Here is a 27,850-nt window from a genome sequence, read left to right as displayed (position 1 = left end):
TAACTGGTTGCAGCATTAGGAAGGTTGAAAACCACTACCCTAGATTTACAAACATCTATGTCATCTTCCTTTTTGAAAGCATTCACTTCTACATTGCCTGTGGGACGATGGTGGTGGTGAAAACTCCTGTGGGATATTGCCTTAGGCTCTCCCACCTGCCTATCTCTCACCCAGCCACTGTGAACCAGCACTCCACTCTCTACCTCTAAGAGTCTGAGCTTTGTAGATTTCTCATAGCACTGATCATGTGTCATTTATCTCTATGCGCTTGGATTTTTCAGACATAAATAGCACAAAGTTCCAGATAGGTAGGATGAAGGATTCTGATGTTCTAATGCACAGCAAGATGACTGTAGTTGATAACATCACAGTGCTGAGCTAAAATAATTTTAAAGATACTCAGCTCAAAGAAATGATAAACCATTAAGATGACAGACAGATATGCAAACTACTCAGACTTGATAATCCCAGAATGTGTCATACATCGACTCTCACTAGGTTCTCTACAAATAGGTGTAAAATTTTTGTTAATTGAAAATAAAAGAACCCCTATGTGCTCCTTTTTTCTCCCCTTTTTATTAAATTGGGTATTTCTTATTTACATTTCCCAGTTTCCTGTCCATCAGCCTCCTAAGCCCTCCCCCTCCCCTTCATGAGTGTTCCCCTTCCCACCCCACCCCCCATTACCGCCCCCAACAATCTCCTACACTGGAGTTTCAAGAGAAATCAACTCTTGGTATTGTGCTTGAAGGTAGAAATATAATTATAAATGCAATTTAACTCCTGATGTCATGGTCTCTAACTATGAGGGTAGAAGATACATAGAAACAACAAATTATGCTATAATTACACCCATTATTCCACAGCATCTTAGATAGATACATTTTCTAACAGATAAGAGAGCACCAATTTGACACAGACTGTAAGTGGAAGGATGTTTCATGAATAAGGAAAGGCAGCTCAGAGAGAATAAATGGGGTTTGAGAAAAGGCACATTCTCACATGTGACTGGATTAAAGGATTACAGAGGGACTGTGGTGGAGCCCTGGAGGCAGAAGCAAGACCAGGAGAATGCCCTTTAATAATATAGAGACTCAATTATCAAGTCTCCAGAAAACAGAGCAGAGCTCTTCATTCAACCAATAGTGCCCACAAAAGCTGCCGGGACAGACCTGGCCGATGATGAGGCATAGAAAATGACATAAGACCTCTTTTTTGCTGAGATGTTTATGCTCTGAGTTGCCTGTTGATCTGTGCCTGTTCCTATAAGATATCTTTCAGTCTCAGCCCTTCAATAGCTCAGAATATAACAGATGAAGAAATAGAGTCAATTGTAAATATATTGGGTCATGCTGGAGTTGAGTGGTCTGCTTATCCAATCTGATTAGACTCCTTATGAGAAAACATCCAAGAAAAGTGAGATACACCAAACATGCTATGTAATGCGAGAAGTGACATGGGAACTACACATCTGCAAACCAAGATATATTTAAGATTGCCATCCATCCATCATAATCTAGGAAGAGGCAGGGAAAGATTCCAACAACAGTTTCAGAGAGGTTATGGTTTTCTAACATTATCGTTTTAGACTGTAGTACTTAGAAATACGGAACAATCACTCTCTATTGTTTTAAGCACCTAGTGAGAGACAGTTTGTCACAGCACTGGAATCCAATCTGTTGACTTAAAGGTTAGCCAAACCAATGAACAGGAGGAAAGAGTGGAGGGGCAGGTTTCACTGGGCTTGAGCCAATTCCAGGCCTGTCAACTTAGACAGCTGTTCTGGAGTAAAAGGCAATTAATTTTACCTTTATTTTTGTAGCTACTAACTTGAAATATTTGTGCCCTTTGGTAGCTGTCACCCACCAGGTGCCTGGGCAATGGCTTAGTATTCAATGGCAAGGTTTCCAATAAACCTTGCTAATAGAATTTCAGAAGTTCCTACATACTTCAGGTATCTAAAGAAGAATTATTACAGAAAAAATTTGCAGAGCACTAACACGAATACATTCACTATAAGCTACAATGGAATGGATGTAATTCTCCCTCAGTGGTAAAATAGGAATGTACAAACATTCACTAACCACTAACCTTTGTTCATCCTTAGAACTTGTGTTTAGTGCATCGTTCAACTGCCTTCTCTGGGGATATTTACTTGTTGTCTTGTAAAAATGTCCTTGTAGCTTTTTCTTGCTGCAAGTTTTAATTTTTTAATAATTGAACAGAAATCTGTATATACCGAGTAGTTAACTCATGAATTTTCTAGTTCTTCCCCTTTCCTCATTAAGCAAAGCAGCTCCAGGTTATTGGTTCACATTCAGCCTTTTCCAATAGGGAAACTTCATTTCTCTCATTGACCTACTTTTGCCCAATTGTCTACCTTTAGAACTGAAGTTGCCTCAAGCTTATCTTGGGTATGCCATTCCTAATTTCTTGGATCAGTTTTCTGACTTAATATGTTGGCATTTTAGCATCAACCTTAGACACTGGCATGAACACAACACTTTCCTCTAACAAACATTCAGAGCCTCACGGTTCTGATACATAGAAATACTCTAAATGTTGATTTCATTAAAGCTCTTTGACTTTCATTAAATAACTGTCTTTTTCTCCAAAGGCCTGATTCTCCCTCCTTTGACCTTTTTTCCCATCTGTAATTGTAATTATAATTGCAATTCTATTTGTATTTCTTTGCATTGTAGTTGTAGTCCCTTCTGTATCCTTGGAGGGAGAATTCCTGTGCCTTTATTGGTATCTGAACATTCATTCTTTTTGCTTCTTAACGTTAGCTTTCCATTCCAATAGCAATTCCATTGCATCAGCCTCCTATCGTAACTACCATAGTAACTATACTTTATCTCTTAACTCACTGAATAAAGATCAATTGAGGAATACTATATTCCAGGAGTGCTCTATAATTCCAGGAAAGCTATAAAGCAGACAGTTTTTGCTTCCCAGAAGTTTATAATAAAGAGGTATGTGTATCAAAAGGCTAAGGCAGTAACCATTAAAATAACAATCATTTATTTGAAAACCTGAATTTTGACTCTTTGATCACTTAGTGTCTTATTCATGTTTTGAGCTGCATCTGACACAAGTGCATACTGCTGACAGGTATTTGTTGTGATAACAGCTCTTAGTAAACTTTCTCATATTGATCATAAAAAAATATCTACAAACTCCAACTCATGGTGAGCAACTCAAAACTTGCCTACTAAGAGGAAGGCAGAGATGCCTCTTCTACTACTGCTCTGTAGCACCAAGGCAAGTCTGCATAATTAAATAAGCTTAGAGAAGGAAATTGAGAGTTAACGGGCTTGCAAGGCAGGAATGAAACTGTCTTTGTTTATAGATGATGTAATTGTCTATATGGAAATTCCAAAGGAACGACAAAACTAACTCCAGCACTCCACTCAAATCAGAAACTACTTAGCAATTTCAACATGGTTTTTGGATACAAGATTAGCACATAAAACCCAATCATTTTCTCATCCGCTAGAAAAATAAGGAGAAATGGGAACCATAATGTCATTTTGCATCTATATTAATATGAAATACTTATGTTTAAATATATGGATATAAGTATAAAATTTTCATAAGCAAAACTATACAACTCTAATAAAAAACACAAAGAAGTAAATAAATGGAGGGGTTATTGTAGATTCATTAAGGATATTCAATACATTCTCATTTATTTTATTGCTTCAGTACAATCTCAACAAAAATTCCAGCAAGTTGTTTTGTGGATATAAACAAACCAATTCTAAAATTAATATGGAAATCTAGAAAAATACAGAGGAGTAAGAAAACACTAAAAAAAAGAATACAGTTGGAAGACTGATATCACTGATTCAAAGATTTACAAGAGGCTGAATCAATCAAGGCATTGTGATACTGGCCAAGAGTAAAGCCCAAAACAATGGAACTGAAGATGCCCAGAAATGCAGCAGAGGACAGGTTCATGGAAAAAGTTATCTACTTGATCAGAATATTTTATAAAATAATACTGGAAAAATAGGACAGGCACATACTAAAACCAAAAACCAAACCAGAATCACCATTCAGAAAAATTAACTTGGGCTGGAGAGATGGCTCAGTGATTAAGCGCATTGACTGCTCTTCCAGAGATCCTGAGTTCAAATCCTAGCAACCGCATGGTGGCCCTAAACCATCTGTAACGAGATCTGATGCCCTCTTCTGGGGTGTTTGAAGACAGCTACATTGTACTTATATATACTAAATAAATAAATGTTTAAAAAGAAAAATGAATTTAAAACAGAGTTAAATAAAAGATATAGTATACAACTTGTAGAAGAAGATAACATAATGAAAAATCTAATGGATATTGTGTTTGTCTATGATTTTTTGAGGTGCATGTTCAAAGGAATGATTTATGAAATAAATAATTGATCAGAAGACTTTATTAAAATAAAAGAGGCTCTACCAACTATAATGTGAGGAGAATGAAAAAGAGTAAAGTGTTACTATTTTACAATGGGTAGAACTAGAGATCATTATATGCACTGAAATAAGGTGGCCACAGAAAGATAAGAACTGAATGATCACAACCACATGTGAACTATGGAAGGTTGACCTCATAGAAGTGGAGAGTAGAATGGCCATCACTAGAAAGCCACAGAAGTAGGGAGTCATGGGGAGTTAAACATCAGGTACAAAGTTAGAGTTTGATTGAATTAAGACTTTCTGGTATGCTATTACATATTAGTATCACCATAGATCTGTTTTGCTGAAATATACATGTTTAAGCTGATTTGAACATTATACAATATATTCATGAATGAAAGATTGAATGGTAAACTATTCATATTTCTTATTTTGTTTTTATGTCAGTTAGAAGGTTAGCAAAAAAAGGGGCATGAATCATATAACTTAAAATGAGCCAAAGACCTTAAGCAGCAAGCTATCCAGATGTTAGACAAGCGCATAAAAACATGCTGTGGAGAGGGAAATCTATGAATAAAGAGCTTTTCAAAAATGAAAGAATGATGTCTAACACCTTAAATGGTAATTAAATTATGAAATTATGAGCATAATTTATATGTTCATGATGCTGCACATTTGAGCTCATTTAGGAAATTCATTAAAACAACAATGGAATAGCATTATCTACCTAGTAGCATTTATAAAAGGTGAACACCACAGACACCAAGTGCTGGTAGAGATGTATATCAATAGATACTCCCTTCATGCACTGTTTGTCAGGGACGCAAAATGCCTCAGTTGCTTAGGAAAAGCTTTGGTGGTTTCCTATAGAACCAGGAATAGTTTTCTCACACAACTCATCAATTATGTTCATTGGTATTTATCCAAATAAACTAAAAACTTATGTCTAAATAAGGTCTATACAGAGATAGTTGTAGCAACTCTCTTTTGCCCCTTGAAGTAGATAGGCACTAAAATATCCTGCAGTCCATGAATGGATAAACTCTGGAATATATTGAACATGAGATGTTATTTAGCAGTAAAAAGGAATGAGCTTTTCAGCCATAAAAGGGAACAGAGAAAACTTAAATACATATTACTAAGTAAAAGAATTCAATATGAAAAAGTGGTATACTAAACTAGACCAAAAATATGTATGGCCTTCTGAGAAGTAAAAATTTTACAGACAAAAAAATAATCGGTTGTTGCCAGAGACCAGAACCATTTAAGGAAGTAAACTACACTTATTCCATGGTATTTTGTAGTGACTGGTTTCTGAAGCCCCTATTGACACTAAAATCTATGGATTCCCAGGTTCTTTACATAAAAGGAAAGATCACTTGAATGTTAATTATATAAGGTCTATGCATTTTGTATCATCTCTAGACTATTTTTAATACCAAATACAATGTAATGTCATGAAGGTAGTTGTGATACTATTGTTCATGGAATGACACGATTGCATAGCGTTAGTGTGACATAATTAAAAAAGGACTCATTTCCAATCTGAACTTAGTTGAATCTGTATATGAGGAATCTGAAATTTCAGAAGGCTGTCTGTACTCTGTGATGTCATTGATCATACGGACATGCTGTTATACATGTGTCTACATCCATGTGAGGTAAAACCCTGAAACAGAACATTAATTTAATGTGCAGACATTGAGTGAGATTGAGATATCTATAGGCAATGCAGGTCAACCACCTTTAACAATTGTGTCTTTTTTTATGGGATATGTTGGTAATTAGGCAGGCTGTACATATGTCAGGGCAAAGCATAGACTCTACCTTCTGCTGTAAACCCAACATTGGCCTGAATAAGTAAAGTATGCTAAACAGATGCATTTAATAAATATGAGTCCTTTCCCTTTATTCTTGTGTCTTCAACATTTGGTAAATACCTTGCACAAAGGTATGTGCTCAATGAATAATTTGGAAATTAATTTCCAAACATTATTCACATATCTATGCAAGTGAGTTGAATACAGAAGCACATTTAAATAAAGGAAGACTGTGGCACTGGAGATTGAAAATAGAGAGGACACCTAAAGGGTGACCAGATTTGATCTAACAAGATTGGACATATGCAACAAACATGCATGTGCATTTTCCAACCTGAACTCTCACATATATAAGGCTAACTTAGATCTCTCAAAAGCCCCACTTCCCAAAGATGGTCATGTGGAAGGGTCTCTGTGTTAGATAGGTATGTATATCATGAGGCCAGCACCATATTGAGCAGGGTGAATTCTTTACTTCTTTTTAAATAATTTCTCCCCTGAAAAACACTTCTTGTTCCCCATAACTACTCTTGTTCTAGTCAAAGAATCCCTATAGAATATTTTAAAAATTCTTTATTTATTTTAATCCATATATATATATACATACATATATATATATGAGTCTCTCTCTCTTTGTGTGTATTTATGCATGTGATTGCAGTATCTTCTTATATGCCTATCACAATCCAGGGTCTGATGTCTGTCCCCAGCACAAATAAAAAGGAAATGAGGTGGCTTACATCTATAGCAAGAATGAATGGAATTGGAGACAATTTGTCACTTAAGGTACAAGATTTGCCATTTTCTTCAGGTTAGTTTAGGAATAGAAACTTTTAACAAATGATACTACTTTATTAAACGGAGTCTGCTTGGGAGGCTGCTCAATGGCTGCAGAATAAGGTGGGATGTTAGAGCTGTGCATTCTAGCTCAGTGGTTCTCAACCTTCCTAACGCTACAACCTTTCATTACAATTCCTCATGGAGTGGTAAACCCTAACTTTAAAATTATTTCTATTGCTACTTCATAACTGTAATTTTGCTACTACTATTAATTATAATGTAAATATTTGTGTTTTCCAATGGTCTTATGTAAAAAGGTCATTCAATCCTCAAAAGGTCATGAACCATGGGTTGAGAAACATGGATCTAGAAGAGAGAGATGCACAAAATAAGGAGAATCCATTAAACTTTAAATTGGGTGATAGTTTTGATTATTAAATGCAACATTGATATCAATGTTCATAGTATTCCTTCAATGAGGAATTATTCTTTGCAAAATTTAGAAGGCTCTGGAGAGTATGGATCTTTTTTATAGTTCCATGAGAATATTTTAAATTAATGCCTAGAAATAAAAAGGTCCAACTCTTGGCAGCAGCCACTGGGAGTATAGAACATCCATGTTTGAAGATGGTATTTATACATGGTTTTGTCTCCTATCACATGATCACCAGACTTGTGTTTGGCAATGCTACACATTTTCCTCAAATCAACTTGTCTGCCTTTAGTCTTGAAATTACAGAGATAAATATCATTGAATATAGTCAATAGTTAAATTCCATCACCCACATTAGAATGCGAGCTACTCAGGAGCAGGAATTGGTGTTATGTCCATGATGACCTTCTCAAGGTCAATGTCTGAATTCAGCTGAATCAAGCTGAATGTCTGAAACATGATAGACATTCAACACGTTTTGTTAGGGATAATCTATCAAATCAATTACTTATTAGATGGATATCTCCTGCATATTTTTTTCTTTGAGTAGTAAGACTATATTATAAGCAGGAGATTTTTTATCAGATTGAGACATAGTAAATATTGATGACTTTCAGTGCAAAAATACACTTTGGTGGAGGAATCATCTGCCAGTCCTGAAGATCTTCAGAGAGATTAAGTAAAGATAAAGACTGCTGGCTTTTTCTTTGATAGCTGAGCAGCATCTGGGCTGTGTCAGAGAATATGGATGTGCTGTCTTATAATTGGCCAGGAGAAGGAAGTAAACAAAAGTCCTAATGGAATTTGAGAGTCTCTGAGGGATGAACAATAGATGCAGAGAAAAACACCAGATTTAGTTTGGATATATAAAGATGGATGTCTCAAGATGAACAATCAAGCTCAGGTTGACAAATGGTAGCCACATAAATTCTCTTTCATTCAGGAAATGTGTATAAAAATAGTAAGTAAAATAAAAGGAGAAGAAAGTTTATTGAGAGACTGGAGACGGAAGGGTAGAAAGTAGGATGATAGAGATGGGTAGGAAACAGCGGGGGCAGGAAGGATGTCAGCTCCAGTACACAGGTAGATAAACAGGAAAGGCATCAAGCAATGAGCAGAACAGCAGAACTGAGCTGGGAACTGAGATGGGAATGAGAAAATTCTGTCTTTGCAGCACACTGTCCTGATGAGCAACCACGAGTCTGCATCAGACAACGTTTCTGGAGGAGACAGCAGAACCAGAATGAGTCAGCTTCCTTATTACACACTCTAAATTGCAACTACTCCTATCCATGGTGCTCTAGTCTGTTTGTACTCAACTAAGTAATGTGCAATTGAGTGTCCAGCAACTAATTATAGTGCTTTCTTACTGTCTAGCTGTTGCCTATCTTCTTGTTCCCATGAAAACCTTGACTTCCTTATGAGGTCAGATCCTCTGCTACAGGTTTAGATTCTCAGAGCATCACAGTCCCTCCTCCCCTGTTTATAGAGCTTGGTACAGTACTAGCTTTCCATTGGTTTCTGTAATTGATCAATATTTCCTTTTCTGTGGTAGAATGAATACAGAGCTGACACTGTTCTTTCTTTCTTTCTTTCTTTCTTTCTTTCTTTCTTTCTTTCTTTCTTTCTTTCTGCCTTCCTTTCTTTCTTTCTTTCTCTCTTCCTTCCTTTCTTTCTTTCTTTAAAAAAAACCATTCTATTTCCAAGTGAATTTACTGAATAGCAGCATTATAAATAGACAAAAGTGTGTAAGAGCAGCCTTAATTCTGCAAGGACTCTATTAATAAAATTACAGTATTTGTAGGCGTATGTGGCATGAATCTAAAGAACAGGTTGGTCCTGTGGGTACATTAGGAGGCTTGAGACTGACAAATGTCACACTTTGAGCTACTAAACCCTGCCATTGAATAATGGTATATGTAGTCACTGTTGCCTAATAAGCCTGAAGCCTGTGACTTTCTGGGTTCCTCTTTGACTCATTGGTATATAACCAGTTCTCCAGTACTCTTTCAATCAGAGTCATATGTGATTCCGTTATTACTTGTTTACTATGTATTGATTAAGAGGGGTAATTTTCCAGTTGAATGTTTTAACTCACTGTTTTGGGTTTTCTTAATTGCATAATAATGAGGAGAAAGTTAATTTATAATTTACTCTAAGATCTTTATTAAACCAATTTATTAAAAATAAAAATTACTTCCAAGAAGATGTGCCTAGCGGTAGTAAGTAATCACATTAGTTCAGATTATGTGAGAAAATAAGAACTCTTTTCTAAAGAAAAATAATGTTTTAGGCCAAACTCTCCTGTGGATTCTGTGGCATGCCCTCTTGACAGACGGCCACTGATTAACTCAGAGTCTCTCTCAGCATGAGAGGCCACTGAGCTGTCAGCCCAGCAGCTCCTAATAAACTTCTGACCTATGGCCTTTGACTTATCCCTGGTGCCACTGGATAAAACAGAAGCCAATAATGTAAAAGTAATATTTTTCTCCTTCTAATTTAGTGTCTTTTCAGGGGAACGAACCAAATTAGGAGTTAATTCTATTGGTATTAACCCTCTTATGAAATTTATTTTTTGACCTCAAAACCTCCCAAATCGTATTGATTTCCACGCTTTATTTAGAAGGCATCCACACTAGCCAAACTGTAATAAAACTTAGGTGTTTTGTCTTACAAATAAATAAATAAATAAATAAATAAATAAATAAATAAATAAATAAATAAATAAAATCGTCTCTTTGTTCACAGTTGCTATGTCAACAGCAGATGGCGGTAGAAATCCAGGCCCCTTGAGAGCTTTAGCATCCGAGCTTGGAAAGTCCCTAAATATCTCCTCTCCGTGCAGTCACAGTACTTTTTAGCACTGATGAATTCTGGGCACTCTGTGAAGTTTCCTGACACCTTTTGTATTGTCAGCTTTGTACGTGGAAAGAAAGATTACAGGGCCCAGGAAAGGATGTTTCTTTGGTTAGGAAAAAAAAAAAAAGCCCAACGGAAAGCAGGCAAAGGAAAATGAACTGAGGGCTCTGTAAGAGCAGAGGTGGAAACAGGAAACAGGAAAAGAAATGGAAATGTGGGCTGCAGGCAAAGACGGTGCCAGGATAAGATTCTCTGCCGCTCCTATGAAAGGCTTTAGGTTTAATCTCTGAAGATTCACCGACTGTCCCCCTTCCCCATTGAGTCCTTTCAATCTAGGGTCCTTAGCATGGTTAAGGCTAGAATTCCCACCCTGAAGCTTTTTAACTCCAGAGGCGGGTCTGTCCATATTGGAGATTTGTGTGTGAGTGTATTGGGGGTGGTGGTGGTGGTATTCAATGTCTTCGAAACATTTTAAGCATTAACTATCTGCTCTTAGTTCCCTTAATTTTCTTATCTATTTTGTGAATACATTCTTCATGTGGCTGGATAAAGACATAAACAGGTGGGAGGCTAATGACGGTGTCTCTCATTGGTAAAGAGCATACACTACTCTTGCAAGGGACTGGAATTCAGTTCCTAGCCTCCATTTGAGTTAGCCACAATCATCTGTAATCCCAGTTCCAGCTGTATCCTCTGCCGCTGGTCTTCATGGGTACCTGCACTCACATGCAGACACATATGCATATACACAATTAAAAACAAAGTTGACAGTTATATGTGGTATTCAGCTCTCTGTAGCATTTAAACACTGTAGGGATATACAGAAATCTCCATGTACCTCTCTGTTTTTAAGAAATTGCTAAACCTTTCTCTCCCACCCCCTTCCTCCCTTCTGCCCTTCTACCTCTATCTCTCCATCCATCAATTCCTCTCTTCTTGCACTCTTCTCTTTCTTTTAGATAACATACTACCATATAGCTATATGTGCTAGAATTGAAATATTTCCTGCTTTAGCCTCTGAGTGCTGGAATTACAGTTGGGAATCACAAGCCTGCACTTTCTGTGTAAACAATGGCTCCAATTCCTAATCACTGATCTTAGTAATTAACAACTTGAACAAGGCTTCTTCTTCAAATACAAAAGAATACCTCTGAACCTAGATCCATATGTCAGCAGGTTAGCCCCCTTTATTCACTACTGACATTGCTTTATGGGGTAAGAGTTGAGAAGTGTGCTGGAGGAAATTGCATCGGAAGCTGAATACGGATGTGGACTATTCTCCCAGTACATGGGTAAGGGTGACTGACGCTATCTGCCCCAGAGGGCTACATATTCCTCCACATGAAGAGCAATGGGCTCCTCAACATCTAGATTCCAGGCTCACAGGAATAGACTTCAAAGTCTAGAAGCAAAATGATCACTTCCAAAATGTCAGACAGTGGTTCTTAACATGTGGGTCATGACCCCTTTAGGGTCTGGCATCAATAGCAGGAGAAGCCCTTGGTCCTCTGAAGGCTTGTTTCCCCAGTAAAGGGGAATGCCTGGGTGTTGAGATGGGAGTGGGTAGGTGGGAGAGGGCGCATTCTCATAGAAGCACGGGGAGGGGGAATGGGAGAGGGGGAACCGGGAAAGTGGATAACATTTGAAATGTAAATACATAAAATATCCAAAAAAAAAAAAAAGACACATTGGTGATATCTACAAGCTAGTCAGTCTGAAAGAGTACACTGCTTTTCTGTTGGTCACTTGTAGATTTAGTGACTTTGGAGAGAGTTTTGGTTGGGACCGGGTAGATTAACCATTTAACTCACAGTTTCTCCTTTACTGTTCCTAAAATTGCCCAATCCTCATTTCCTAAGAGCTTGTTATAAAGAGCAGATAACATCCCCCATATTAGCTCTTTCGCTTATGCAAATACACAGCTTAGACATTTTTTTTCTATAGAATGCCTCTAGAATGACTGTGAAAGACTGTATGAAAAGGGATCTGTATCAGGTAGAGAACAGCTCTGAACAGCTGATGGTGCTTGTTAATCTTTGCAGCTCTGTCAAAACCCTCCTAGATTTTTCTATGTGACTTCCTTCTTCTTTCTGCAACCTCTTCCCACCATTCTCAGAATTCAGCTCACACCATCCCTTTCAAGAATCAAGCACATCAAAGGCAATTCCTATGCCCTTGTCTTGTTAATTCTACTGACTCCCCATATTGCTAAAGTCTGTTTATGCTGAGCTGCTTTGAAGTCTATTTTGTTGCTCCAATCAACTTTAGAATATTCTTTGGCCTTGCATATCTGTTATTATCATGTTCTGTCATTTGCAAGCATTATTAAAATGTTTAGCAAGGTTTTTATTCATGTTTATGAATAAAGTAGTATAAAAATTGACGGAGGGTGTCTGTATGTATATATATATATATACACATATATATGTATATATAAGCATATATATATATGCTTCTGTTTTATTTCTCCTCTTTTAGTTTCTCCCCAGAGTTCCTAGCAGAATCCCACACATGTGTTTGTTCATTCATTCATTTCTTCATTCATTCTTCATGGGCTGCTGTGTAGCCCAGGTCAGTCTAAAGACTTCTATTCGGCCTGGTGATCTGCCTGAATTATAAGGTTGTTTATTTTTTAATGACAGAGTTCAGTTATGTAAACTAATCTGAAATAGTCCATTAACTGACCACTCATGTGAAGGACTTTACCATGGAGGCCAACATGCAAATTAGCTCATACAGCTTCCCTGAAAGAGTGAGGAGTCTTCTTCTTCTTTTTTTTTTTTTTTCAGAAAAACGTTTTGGGGTTTGGTTTCAAAGGCTTGTCTTCACAGCTTTGTATGTACATATTTTGTACACACAGGGGTGTGGCTGATGACTGGCGGGTCTTTATTCACATTCTCAGACTCTGTTCGGCCTCCTCCTCATTCCCTAAGAACTTCTCCTAAAGGTCAGCCAGCACCTTCTGACTCAGCGTTTCACTAATGCAAAAACAAAGCTTATTAGGAAACTCTTCTTACAGGACGTCTCGAAAACAAGCATGCAAGGCAACATAAAAAGGGCTTTGCACCATGAGAAGCAAAGCTCTGGGGGAGCTTGAAAGGGGTCTAAATCTCAGTGGAGAGTCTTCTGACTGACTGGAGACTGTTCTGCTTTTGTTCTGGGCTCTTTTCTGCTGAGATTTACTCCCTCTGAGCTATAATTCCTTCCACACAGTGCTATTGAATAGTGATTAGTTTTTATGGGCGACCTTTCCGGAAAAACCACCTAGGAGATGTCATTTACGTAGAAAAGCATCCCTTATATCAATGTTTTTACTTTCTGATGTTTCAGTTACCCACAGTCAACCATGATTTGAAAGTAGCAATTGGAAGACTCCAGAAATAAATAATATTGAAGTTTTAATCTGTTCAACATTTGGAGTAGTTTAAGGGAATCTGCTGCATCTACTCAGGACACAGCACATCGCTTTTGTCCAGTGTAATCATTGTGTGTATGCTGCCTAACACGCAGTAGTACCTTAGGAGATGGCTGAATTATTAGATTGATCCCTGGTGCCACGGTAAGATGTTCAAGTAGTTTTTAATTAGTAATGGATCCCGAAGTACTAAAGTAGCCAAAAAGAAACCCGAAGCAGTGTTTTCTTTCTTTGAAGAGAACAATAGTGTTAAAGAAAGGGGAAAATGCCATATATTGAATTCATTAAGTTCTGTAGAATCCCCTATCCATGAAATTGTAAAGAAGGAAAAGAAATCCATGATAGTTTTACTGAAAAGACCTTGTCCACAGCGAATGCCAAGTACTCTGTTCAACTCGAAGAGGGTATAAATATGGGGTTTGGTTCTTTCTAAAGTTTCACTCATCCGCTGAGGGGTACTGGGACATAATGGTTATTTAAGTTGTGATGATTGGCTTTGGGGTCATTTAGTCCATAGTCCTATTCTCATAGGATCTACATCTGAGCTCCTCTGTCCTGCTTCCTCCACCAGTGCTCCTCATATGGCTTTCTGTGACATTTTGAAGTCAGCAGACCCATTGCATTGCTTTTTCAGTTTGGCATCATTACCTTTAAAATTCCCTTCCTTTTCTTTGATAGAGTCTCTGGAGGAAGAGGAGACCAAGGTGTGGACCGTGTCTTTCAAGGTGAGTTGGAAGCATGGAGCCCAGCTGGTAATGGGGATATTGTTCTGTCTTGTTGTTTTCAGTATAATTATAAATGATTTGATACTATTAAAAATAGCAGAGATTCTATGGTAAATGCTCAGTTAGCTTTTCTGTCTCCTTGGATCGAGTTAGCTGGAAAAAGAAACATCCCTGCTTACTTTATGTCATGTAAATAGAAACTTAGGTAAACATTATATGGCTGGTTGGTATTTTAAACTGCATTTCATTTAATAACTATTTTATATAGCTATTTTCATTTTATAAAAGCATTAGAAAGAAGTTTTAAAATAATTTGATTTCCAATTTTAGTTGATTCTCTACGCTAAGGAGTTTAATGCCTTAATGGAAAACCCGTTTAAGACTCATTGCTCTATTTAATACAGTTCTATATAAAATCTATGTGCTTAGTGGTAAGAATGATGTGCTATGCTATCTTGATATGGCAGCCTGCTGGGCATACATGGCATAGGCTATAGCATATAGCTGGGCACCGTGATACTCCCTTTTAAATGTTCAATTGATGCTAGATTATCTCAGAACCCAGAGGTATTTAATTATATTTATATATGTATTGTCTAGTTTTGTGTTTGAGATTATGAGCTCAGTGTACTCTTCAAATGTAATGAACTTACTCAAATCTGTTCTGCTTACTATTTTCATTTTCAGAGCATTTGGACTAAATGTGTATTCAGCTACTGGTAAGTTCTTGGTACTTTGCAGAAAGTTGGTGAATTCAATACGATTCTCCCCTTTGGCTGCTTCATCTTATCAGAGAATGAGAATTAGTGATTATGTCTATAGTGGAGTTCATTTAACTCAAGTGGAAAGAATGGTGAAGGCAAAGCAAAATGCTTATTAGGCAAACTGCTAATAAGCTTCTCTTAATAAAAAGAAAGAGAGGGGGTGGAAATAGCTTTAGAAGGATGCATCATTTAGCACTTGCAGAAGTCCCGTCTTTGTGTTTATAACCACAGCGTAGGAAGGTCCCACACTGAGCTCTGTGTCAAGAACACTCCATGAGAACACGGAGAAGTAAGACAAGTGGTAAAATAGATCTCCACACTGGCACCCCCACCACAAACAACATCTTCACTATGAGGAGTCATGAACAGAGACAACGGGGTCATTCAAAACAGGTTACTGGTTTTACATGACAGTGTCTAAAGTCAATGTCTTTCTTGTCTATTGTTTTTACTCTGGGACATCTTTGCTTTATATTACAGCCTAAATGTAGCAAATGAATTACATGACCTGTTTCCCCCTCCTTAATAAAGTCTTTTCACATCACATTATAGGGGACAGGTCTATCCAGTAGAGTCTGATACATTTTCAAATACAAACTGTTTTATTTTATGTAAGTGCCCATGAGAAGATTGCTTATGCCTCGGAGAAGCAAGAGTTAGAAGAGATAATTATCTCCTATGATTATTTTGGAAATAAAACCAGATGTGACAGATGAATAGAGAGGCTACTTGGCTATGTAGCCAGCCAGCCAGATATTGCTGGGCACCTAATAAACACACAGTCAATATCTGTGAACTGTTCTGTGAGGAAATATCCATGAACCGAGTTGCTAAACAGATATCCACTGAGATGTTTGCTCTCTGCTCATGAATTTTATATGTGGCTGAAAACAAAGCCAGGGTCCATCTTTCCCCTTCTCCCTTTTTTCTTCCCCCTACCACTCTGATGCTGATTGCATGAAGTACTCTGGGTCCACCACTACCCCATCAGACACACTGCCTGTACGGTATAATGATTATACCACATTTCCAGCACATATGAATATTTGTGTCACTCACATTCAATCTGCTGAAGGAAAGGTGAGATTTTATATCTGAATTGCAAATCTAGTTCCTGTTTTCCTGGCTGGCACACAGCATAAGCTTCATAAATAACTCTCAGGGTAGGGAAGAGGTACGGATAAGGGAAACAGAGGGGAAGAAAGAGGAGGGGAGAGGAAGAGGAGGAGAAGGATGAGGGAAGGAAGTGTGTGTGGGAGGAGAAAAGCATCTTTCTACAGTCCATGCTGTGTACTTTATTGTAAGAGAAAGCACTCTTTATTCTCTTACCCTTCCAGGGAGATGGCCCGTTGGAGAGTCACTGAGGGCTGACGAGTTGCAGTACTGTGCTGAGAATGACTGTAAAGACAAAGAAAAACAGAGTAAGAAAGGGACATTTATGTAAAATGCCTTTGTATATTTTAATAAATCTGTCAAAAATAACAGATATTGAAATATATGTAAGAAATTCAGTTGCTAGCTATAAGTAGACAAATATACCAGAAAAAAAAAAAAACAAAAAAAACAACACTCCTCTACATAAAGGGCAGTGTTCCCTTGTTACTGGGATTCAACATGAATTATCCTAGAGTAAGTCTTAAATGGTAGCTAAACATGACACGCAGCATAAAGCATAAATTTGAGTATGATGTTTTGTGTTTTTAAATAGTCTGAGAATTTCATAAATCCAGAGGCAGTGGATGCCTGTATTGAAGCAGTGTTTACCTGACATGACAGGGCCATTGCACACATGAACTCATAGTGACTGTGACTGCATGCACAAATCTTAGCATGGTTGGGGGAAGGGCCCATGAAGTTCCACCCTAGCTGAGAAGCTATTGACAACTCATGCCTACTAGGTAAGGAAGCATCATTCCCCACTCCGCCCCCCAAGGTTTGGGCTCCTGAGAGGCTAGCCATGCATGACTCATGCATTTCTAGGCAGCACTAACTGGACTCAGGTGATTTTAAAAAAGAGGGAAATGTATCTTTTAAGCTGGAGAATTAAAAGACATCATTGTGCAAAGACTAATCTACAAATGAGAATAGTTTATTAATTCAACTATGCAACATTTATTGGTAAAATTAATCAGTCATTACTGATTACATTGTATTCAGGTGTTTGATAAATCTTGAAATGGTTGAATATCAGTCTTGAAATTTGACGTGATTCATTATTTTGTTTTGATTTCATATAGCGAGACTGATTTTGTACGTAAGTAGTCGAAATCAACATAATAGTTAGCACAAATGATCTTTTACATCAGCAAGTATCTTTCTGTTTTATATGCTTATGTCCTCTGTTTACTAAGCCTGTGGGTTGGACTGTTTAAAAGATAGAAAAATTGAGGGGAAAAGAGGTTTAGAGCTTGGTCAAGGTCATCCAATCAACATCTCTGTCTGAATTGCTATCCAGGCTGATTCTAAAGCCACTTCAATTAGATAGATGGAGAACCTTTTGTCTGAGAAAGGTACAACAGTAATCCCACAGAAAAACTATATCTGAAAGAATGTCATCTCTTACTAACATGTGCAGCTTACATCCTTACCAACTCCTCACACATCCATGTGCATTTCATATAATTTTATATATGCACACAGAACACACAGACACAGACACACACACACACACACACACACACAAAAGACTTCCTTTCATAGTATAATAGAAGCATTTTTGGCAATATCATTATTTTAGTTCAATATAATATTACTGTTCATATACATTTAGTCATTCTTGTAGTTAGATCACTAAAATATTTCTATTATTTTGATATTTTAAACAGTGCTGCAGTGACCATACTGATAACGACCTTACTTTTTTCTTTTGTTATGACTTATTCTAGATGAATTACTTCAAATGCAAACAGTTACTATGTTCTTCACTTATATTATAATGAACTCTTCAGAGCATAGAGTTTTTCTCTATACATACGTTCATACATATATACATGCATACATACATATCTGTTTACTAATTGCATTTAGTACTACTCTTATATACATATGTTTAAAAATGACCTTTAGGGGTTGGATAACTTATTAAGGAGGCTCATCCCTGAATATATCTGTGTAAGTTTCACCCCAATCTTAGAATCACTGACTATAACTTAAAAAAATAATTTATCTAGACGTGTGCATTTGTGTGCATGCATGTGTGTGTAAGAGCGATAGATAGAGATCGAGATAGATAGGTAGATAGATACATAGATAGAGGCAGCACATACGGAGTTCAGGGAACAACCTGAGATTGGTTCTTTCCTTCCACCATGTGGATTCTGGGAGGTTGAACTCTAGTTCCACTGAGCCCTCTTTTTATTTATTTATTTATTCATTCATTCTTTCATTCATTTATTATTTTTTCCACTGAGCCAACTTGCCAGCCCCCGACTTTACACTGAGCTTTCTCGACAGCGCCCCCAACTTCATAAGTTTAGTAGATAAAAAATTTAATAGATGGATTTACCACGAACATTTTTTAATTCTTGAGAATGCCAGATAACACTAAGTAGATACCATCTCTTCCTTGACATATACACATACAGTGTATTCTTATAACCAAGAAATTACAGGTAACTGCAGCCTGGCCTAAACTTTCTTCCTATATGTTTATTTGTGGTTTTATTTCTTTTGTGCCAACCATACAATTCTTTATATTTTTCTTCTAGTTGATTTGAAAGTACCAATAGTTCTTGGGTAAAGACCAATATAGGTTACTAATCATGATTAATGGATAATTAGAATCCCTGATAACTTTGCCTTTATTGGCTCAGCCCACATAATTAAAACAAAGAAATGCCCAGTAGTTTCACTCTATCACCTCTGCATGACTACAATTCTCTCTAGAATCCACATCTACGTTTACAGGCTTAGTTCCACAACATGCAGCAGGACAGGAAAATGCTCAAGAGAAATTGATTCCTTGACACTACATATGTAATGTCAATCAATTCTTGGTAGAATGTAAATGTAAAACAAGCAGATGTTATATTCACAACATAGAATGATCCTTTTTCTCTAGAAAGACAGATATAGTGAATTATCAGATAGTCGAGACCCCAGATAGGAGTGGAGTTCTCTGTTTACAGACAGCATCTTGTGTGTAGGGGGTACTTGTACAGTGTGTGTAGGGGGTTCGTGAATAGTGTGTATAAGGGGTCACCTTGTACAGTGTGTGTAGGAGGTATGTCTAGGGTGAGACGCTGTTTGATGAAGATGAGAAGCATTTTAAATACAGAGACATCTTTCTTTTAGAATCAAATAGATACCATTCCCTCCATTTCTGGCCATGACACACAGTGGGTAGTCCTATGACTAAGAAGTCTCAGCTAACTGCAGCCTGGCCTTTGCACCTCCTGAGGCAATGAGGGGAGAAAGATGGAAAACTGAGAACAGGAAGAGAAAAAAAATAAACCATCCAGTCAGAAGAATAAAAATAGACCTTCCTGCTTTAATATTGGCGAGGTTAGGAGGGGGAATGGGTTTCATCTCTAAAATCCCCACCTACAGATAGCTGCCATCATCCTCATGGCATTAGCTTTCCTAGGGTAGCATCTTTCCTAATAAGAAGCATGGGATAGCCCTTCAGCACAGCTACTGTGGTTTTCACCTTGGCATCCATCTTTCCCACACAGGAACAACACCAACATGACATCTCAGCCTGGCTTGTTCACATCTCTGCTCTCCTACTAGGTCTCATGTGCTTTGAGAGCAGAGAGATGTGCTTACCCTCTCCTCAGTCCAGCCTAAGGTTGACACAGAAAAGAAACTTCAGTGTCTGTCTGAGAGATGAATATCGTATGAACATCGTAACTAAGTTCCACTTACTTGAAAAACCCCACATTTATCTCTTTTAAAACTAGCAATGACCTTGAGAGCCAGGTATCTATTTATTTTTGACAGAAAGTAAATTAAGTCTTAGATCTTCCAGCTGGCTGATGGCAAAAATGGAAGTCAGGTTGTCTAACTCTGAAGCACTTGACCATATTGTCTAGAGGATGAAACCGTCAAAGCTGTGTGACCAGTCCACAATGAGGCCCTGGCATATTATGGTAGGAAATGCTGAAAACATTTTAAGAGATAGTAATACTTTTTATAAAAATGTCATTTTTTCATCATGTATGCCGAAATTTAACATCCAGGACTTTCCAGAATCATGTCTGTGCTCATCACTTGAAAAGAAAATTGAACTGTCTTACCCACACTACCTCTGTAGAAAGTTCTGGATACTACAGAGACTTTGAGTGACAACGGAGAGGAAGGATGAACTTGAGGAGGGTTCAGCACTGCTTTACCACACTGATCATGAGGACGAAGCCCCTGCCATCTTGCAGCATCAGCTTGTGGTATCAGCTCTGTGTTAACGTAGAAGGGCTGTGGTATTAAATATGGTGACTATGGGGAAAATCTTACTTAGACATTTCTTTGAATCCACATGCTAGGTAATTGCTCTGTCGCTGTGCACTGTGACCTGCCCTTGTCAATACAGTTTAAGGTGGAGGGAGCCCCCGTGTCTGTCTAAAGCATGTCATCTCTGAACAAAATTGAGCCAAAGCATCCACCATAGACTCTATTTCTTATGAATTCTGACTTTCCAGTGAGATTCCCAAGCTTTTGTTTATGAAAATGGCACTTGAATGGTACTAAGAAATGCACTGCTATCGCTAGCGTTCCATTTTAAAGCATCTGAATTGAAATTATTCTACTATACGTGAAACTTTAAGGACCTACCTGGAAGTTATAAATATCTGATTTTTCTTCTCCAAAGGAGATAATTGTAATGCCAGACAGATTAATTCTAATATTTTATAATATTCAAATACATTATTTTATAGAATATAGAATACTTAGGGCCTCTTGTAGGCACTCAGACTCAAACATCCACAGAGCTCCTCCCTCTTGTTTTTATATTTTGAATAGTGTCTCACTAAGTTGCCAGACTCTCCTGGAAATCACTTTGTAAGCTCAAGGAGGCCTTCAGATAGCCATCTCCTGTCTGTCTCCCAAGTTGCTGGAATTCCAGGCCTTTGCCACCAGGCCCAGCACAAAAAATTATTTCTGTCATAATTAAATAGTAACAATCAATAATCTTAACTGATTTGTAAAGTTTCATTCATCATTATAATATCTTCTGATATATATTCAATATTGTTGATTCCTTCACTTACATTTTGTTGATCTTTACCATCAGTTAACTGCATATATTTGATGTCTTAATATTTTCCTTATTTTCTATCTTCTTTTTCTCTATGTTTGTGTGCATATATTAAGTTGCAAAATGTCTTTACTAAGAATTCAACTAGTATTTCAGATAAACCTAATGAAACCATCACCCTTTTATTTCACAAAATTACTTATTCGTCCTTGTATTCTCCTACTGACGCTTGACAACTATTTTCCTGTACAACTAATTTGATTTGGATTATATTAAACAAATGTTAATTGGATAGTTATTAAATACTAAGATGTATTAGGTGCTTGAGATGACTCTTTACTTTCTCAACATTACATGTTCAGCAAATATCATATGATAAAATGATGATGTTTAAATGAGCTATTGCCCATGTCTACAAGGCTAATACTTGTCAATGAATCCCACAGGACTTAAGCTGTACTTAAAAGACTGAGCCATTAACTGAAAGTAGAGAGGGGAAATAAGTTATTGTGAGAACTGAGAAGACCTGGCTTAAAATTAGTCAGGGTCAAAACAGATAATAAGCTTGACTTTCTTGGCTTGGCAGAGGATGAGGGCAGGAAGGGGATGGGCAAACCATGAGAGCAATACCTTGGCAAATGTTTCAGACTTTACTAGCAATGGAAGGCTTTCCGAGGTTGGTAAAAGGGGAGGGTTAAAGTGGTGATAGTTATCATTCAGAAAGGTATATGTGTACCATGGAAGCAAGCTGCAGTCTGAGAAAACAATAGGATACCATGGTGAGGGGACTAAGTACTCAAATATGTAGTGGGCGTTAAGAAAAGTGAACGAACTTGTTCAACACAATTAAAACAATTGTCTAGAAATGGGCTTGAGGGAGTTATACAGAAGGGAATAAACTTTGTGAAGTGTATATACATTTTGATAGGCAAATGTTTACATGGTTTAATATGGTACAATATGATGTTTTAATTAATGTACACTAAAGATCAGATCATGGTAATTAGCATAATGGTCACCTTAAACTTTTATCATTCTTATATGATGAATACATTAATACATCCTTTATTCTGAGCTTCTTTATATATATATATATATCTTATTATTAATGTTTTTACTTGACTCTGCCACAGAATATCAGAAATTTGTACATTTTTGGACTCCTAACATTGCATCCACTGACCAACCTTTTCTTACCTCCTACTTGGCCTCTGTAAATCACTCTCTATTTTCAATTTATATAATATCAACCTTTTTAGATTCCACAGATGAGTGAAGTATGTGTTATTCGCCTTCCTGGGCTTAGCTTCTTTCACTTAACAAGACATTCCACAGATTATCCCTACTGTGCCCAATAACAGAATTTAAAAAATTGTAATAGCTTGATAGTACTTTACTCTGAACACATTCCATATCCTGGCTATTATGAATCATGTCAATAAATAGAGAGTACTTATTGAACATCTTCCTTCAACACGCTGATTTTATTTCCTTTGTGTTATAGCGGGCAGTGAGACTGCTGGACTATGCAATAGTTTATCTTATTTATTTTAGTTACCTTCGTACCGTTCTCCAACGGCCACACTAATTACATCCCCAGCCGTAAAAAAATGCCTTTTGGTGAAGTTGCTCTGATCTATAGATTTTATTACAGTAGCTTGTGTGGGAGGACATTATTTCTTCTGAAAGATACATTTTCCTAGGTAGGTTTGTTTTTTTCCAGAGTATCACCATGGTTGTGCTGACATCTAGAACTTTCATGCTCATGACTAAAGTGCAGAAACAGACTGAACTGTAGTGTTCTCATATTGATTGGCAGGATCATGGCACTGTGAACAGAACCAAAATGGATGCACTAGGAAAGGAAAATAGATGCATGGCTAAACAGATGAAAATGTACAAGGTCAGCCCGATGTCCTCGTTTCACATGTGGGAAATATGATCTACGGTGCACCAGCTACAATGTTAAAAAGATCTCACAGGGAGACTATCTGTCCACTGCAGCCACCAAATGACTCAGACAGTCCTTGCATCATCTATTTCCACAAATAAGTATCCTACCACATTTTCTTCTTTCTTTATTTGGTAGTTTCAAGATTCCTAGTTACTTTAAATAATGTAAGCATTCTTTAGGAGGCTTACACGTTCCCTCTGATTTCTATTTCAGTTTGAGAGTCTAGAAATGAGCTCAGAGCTCCAGACAAAGTTGCCAGAAGATGCTAACTTCCTGCCATCTCAGTCTCCTCTTCCTGACAGTGGTGCCCAAGATAACACAGACGTAAAATATATCAAACTGTATTTTTAAGCTTAGGATCAGCCTAATCTTTGGCACAATTTTTATATCAAATGTGAAAAATAAAACTCTTGTGTCCATGTGCTGGACTTTTAGAAACCCAAGATGCTATGTCGAGTGTATCAGTGTTGATGTTTTCTAGTTTTTAAGATTATATTAGATCATCAATTCCGTTGATATTTATAGAACAGTTAAGATGTGTTGGCTGTTAATGAAAGTCCAATCTTTCACCTACTTTTCTACCATCAATGACTACAATAAGAAAACTTACTTCTGTAATTTAACCTGTTAATTCCAATAACAGCTAAGGACCATAGATTATGGTAAACCACCAGAGATCTGCATCCAATTGAGCAGTTCCCAAGTTTCCCTATGGAGTTATTTTGTTTATTTAGTATTTGGACAAGGTGTCTCTGTATCGATCTGGCTGTCCTTGAACTTACTCTGTAGACCAGACTGGCCTCGAACTCACAGAGATCAGCTTGCCTTTGCCTACCAAGTTCTAGGATTAAAGGCATGCACCAATACCACCACAAGCTGTTTTTTTACTAAGCAACTTTTAAACAGATATAGAATATATTTCTTCACTTAACAGTCAAGTACTTCCTATAATCATGTTTTCATTCTTAAATATCATAGAAGTGAAATATGATGTTAAAATACTTATATTTCCATCAAGGCTATGTTTATTAACCTAGAAAGACTCAGTTTCTCTTAATTTGGTATGTGTAAGTACAATGAATAGGTACAGTATTTATCTAGCATGTATAAAGACCCAGGTTCAATTCCTAAGACTACACGTAAAGGGAGGGAGGGAGAGATGAGAGAGAAAGAGTGAGAGAGGGAGACATTTAATTCTGCTGCAAATTTAAACCCTGAACTATAAGCTATCAGTAATGGGTTAAGGCTTTTTCCTCTTGAAATAATAAAAGTAAAGCATAATTTTGAAAAAAAAAAAACCTCATAAGCCCAGATTGCTGGCTTATAATTCAAACTGTTATGCCAAATATTTAAAAATAAGCAGGACTTAGATGTTAGGATGTTACAGAGGCTAACTAGTGAAGTTAAGCTTTAAAGACAAAATACGAATGAGTCACAAATGAATATTCAATTCCTGGACCATGGAATCTCCAACCTTTCCCACTGTGACCTCTTCATATTCTTCATTATTGCAATGTGAAAACAGTACAACAGTGGCCATCCTTAAATCCTTCTTACTATTGTAATACCGCAGGAGACCCTGAGAATATTCTTCATATGACTCTCTCATCACCAAGACAAATTCTGGTGAAAGCAATAACAACAACATCATTTTGTCCTCTAAAATAACCCAAATAGGTTATTACTGATTTTGAATCCTAAAGTACTAGCAGCACAATGTAGAGCTTTAGTAGAGGAAAACATGTTATATCCTCCTTTCCCCACCCTGTCTGTGGGTGTCTGCATGTATGCCATTTTTCTTGGTGTTTCTCATATACAAGTTTCATCTCAGAGTTATAAGCACCCATGCAGAATGGCACGAAGCCTATGCTTTCAGACCATTCTTTATTTTTTTTAAAACTTATTTTTGAGAATTTCATATATGAACTCTTGATACACATCATTTCTGCCTCCCCCTCTCCTCTCTCTAACTCTTCCTATGTTACTTTGACTCCCTCTCAAAACAACAACTAAAACAAAACCAACACGAGAGTGACGCATGATCGCATCAATACGGGAATGCTCACAAGGTTCCACAGCCTAGCCTTTAAGTGAAAAATAGAAAAATAATTTTAAATTTATAATGGCATATATCAAGTATTAGTTAGCTGCACAAATGTTACTATTTCACAAAGGAAACAGATTTTAGTTAGGAATTTTATAGAAAACATAGACAGTGTAATACACACCATGGATTAGAATATATACTATATTCTCTTTCTAACACACATACACACACACACACACACACACACACACATATGGCGAGTAGTTAGGGAACTAATTGTTTTTTTTTTTTTTTTTTTGGTTCTTTTTTTCGGAGCTGGGGACCGAACCCAGGGCCTTGTGCTTCCTAGGTAAGCACTCTACCACTGAGCTAAATCCCCAGCCCCTAGGGAACTAATTGTTATGACTGAGATATCATCTTTCATTCCACACACAAGACAATTATAATTTTCAAGGTTATATATTGTAGTTTTTGTTTTGTAACAGCATCTGGAAAGCTGTTGGGCAGAACAGGAAGGAGCTAAGGTCCAGAGGTGAGAAACATGGGGGGACTTTCCACTGTGTTGATGAGCTCAATGGCTGGATGGGTTACCCCGTTTTCCTTGGCTTATTATTTTTCTTTGGGGTGAATTGAGACAACTGTGAATGTTATCTGTCTTAGCTATTAGATGCAGCTCGGAGATCAGTATGGAGACAGAAGGAGCGTGGGCTTGGGATCAGTGGTCTCGGAGTAAGGATTTCTTTCCCAACCTTCCTTATTACGTATTTGATCACTTCAAAAATTGAACCTTCTTATCTCTCTCACTATCATCATTTGATGTAGATGATAGTAGTCTTTCACAAATCCCTCCATTATATGGGGGAGATTTTAGAGTACCATATTTAAAGAAAATTTTATAAAGTACAGGGCATGGGAACCAGGAAATGGAGAGTGTTTTCAAGGGAGGAGATCTGATTTGAAAATGTGGTGTCCATTTTTCCAAATCGTGTCCCACGGTAAACTTTTCTCCTATGGTGCTCACCCTAGGCAGATTCTGCACCACAGCGGTTCCCACTCTGTGTTTACACCGCTGACCCATGGCACCCTGAAAAACCTGAACAATAAAATAGACCCATGGCATCCAGCAAAATCATCCCATGTGACTATGTGTAGCCTGAGACAATAATAAAATAAAACCGATTAATAGAATCCCAAAATTCATCCAGTGTGAGTGTACACAATGTGATCAACTAAAGTAAAACCAAACAATGTAAAATAAAATAGAAATGAAATGAAATTAAACAAAATAACACCAACATTAGAAATGAAAGAAAAGAAAATATGGTGTCTAGAACTAGAGATCTAACCCTGGAATAGTCATGGCTCTACACAAGGCAGGCATCACTCAAGCTAAGAAATACCATGCATACAGAGTCTGTAGGCTTCAACAGTAATTCCCAAGGTTTTGACAATAGCTCTATTTCCAGTTAAAATGTACTGGGCTACCGTGGGACTTAAAATGGGAGGGAAAAGTGAGAATGACGTATTTGGGAAAATATGTCTAATCAAGTTTGTACACACAATATATGGTAAGATTTTGGGTAATATAAAGGTAGAGATAACTCATGAGATAGTTCAAAATATGAGTCTATTCTCCATAGACAGTTTTGGATGAAAAGCTTACATTTTGTAGTCAACAAAGACTGCATTTGAGGCCGTGAATGTTCCTAGACAGGCTATGATAAAATGGAGAACCAGGAGCTGAGACAGGTGCTTGGGAATAGCCAATGTTAAATGAAGAGAAGAGGAAGCCAAACTGGAAAGACTACTGAGGAGGGAGTAAAAGACAGAAGGAAAGCCTAGTGGTTAGGAGCCAGACAACCAGGAGAGAGCAATTTTGAGGAGGAGAAGTTTGATGAACAATTACTAATGACCTGTAAGAGCTTAAATATGAACCAGGGGAAAATGCATAAGCACAACTTGAATTCTCTCCTGTAGTTAAGCCAAAAATGATTTTAAGCTCCCTTTGAAGTTTAGGAAGATCTCTCTAGGCTCTCAGATCTTAAACAGCTAGAAAAGGCTTAACCACAGCCACGGGGCCATGAAAGAACACAGCTCCAAAGAAGACTGATACAGAGGCTCTCTGCCCCACCATTTCCAGTCATCACAGAACCTTTCTACAGGGTAAATGGGAAAATCGCCTCTCACACTGACAAACCAGCCTAGGTGTCGAGGTAAAAATAAATGGGGAGTTTGCTTTCCGTCATTTTGCTGGATTTTAATTTTAGTGAGGAACTGCCCTTCTTCTGCAATCTGTTTTCTCTATTGATTTTTCATGCAGACAGCTGGAACAGCCAAACAAATGAGAGCTATTTGGCTTGGTGAAATGTATTAGTCTATAGGTATTAGTCTCATGGAAGAGCTCAGATGCTTAGTGGGAGGGGGCATTTTTCATTTGATAGCCATAGGTGAGTGTT

The 27,850-nt window shown here is 37.4% G+C and overlaps 1 protein-coding gene and 1 long non-coding RNA gene across 32 annotated transcripts in view; one reads left to right on the top strand and one right to left on the bottom strand.

Moving 5' to 3' along the window:
- Positions 1-27,850, bottom strand: part of Dlg2 (discs large MAGUK scaffold protein 2) — a 2,051,694-nt gene that overhangs the window by 358,765 nt on the left and 1,665,079 nt on the right. For all 30 annotated transcript variants that reach the window (XM_039089312.2, XM_039089327.2, XM_039089335.2 and 27 more), the window contains one exon: positions 16,530-16,598. In XM_039089312.2, the coding sequence (XP_038945240.1) occupies positions 16,530-16,598 (69 nt within the window). The remainder of the gene's footprint in view (positions 1-16,529; positions 16,599-27,850) is intronic.
- Positions 1,196-22,854, top strand: LOC134483755 (uncharacterized). Of its 2 annotated transcripts, XR_010060658.1 has the most exons (3): positions 1,196-7,010; positions 8,612-14,436; positions 15,124-22,854. It is a non-coding gene; the product is annotated as an uncharacterized LOC134483755 (long non-coding RNA). The 2 variants fall into 2 exon arrangements; XR_010060657.1 differs by lacking the exon at positions 1,196-7,010 and having other exon boundaries at positions 7,437-14,436.

The sequence above is a fragment of the Rattus norvegicus genome, chromosome 1 (assembly GCF_036323735.1).
Source record: "Rattus norvegicus strain BN/NHsdMcwi chromosome 1, GRCr8, whole genome shotgun sequence".
In the NCBI taxonomy this organism is placed as follows: Eukaryota; Metazoa; Chordata; class Mammalia; order Rodentia; family Muridae; genus Rattus; species Rattus norvegicus.
This window is presented reverse-complemented; position numbering and strand designations above follow the sequence as displayed.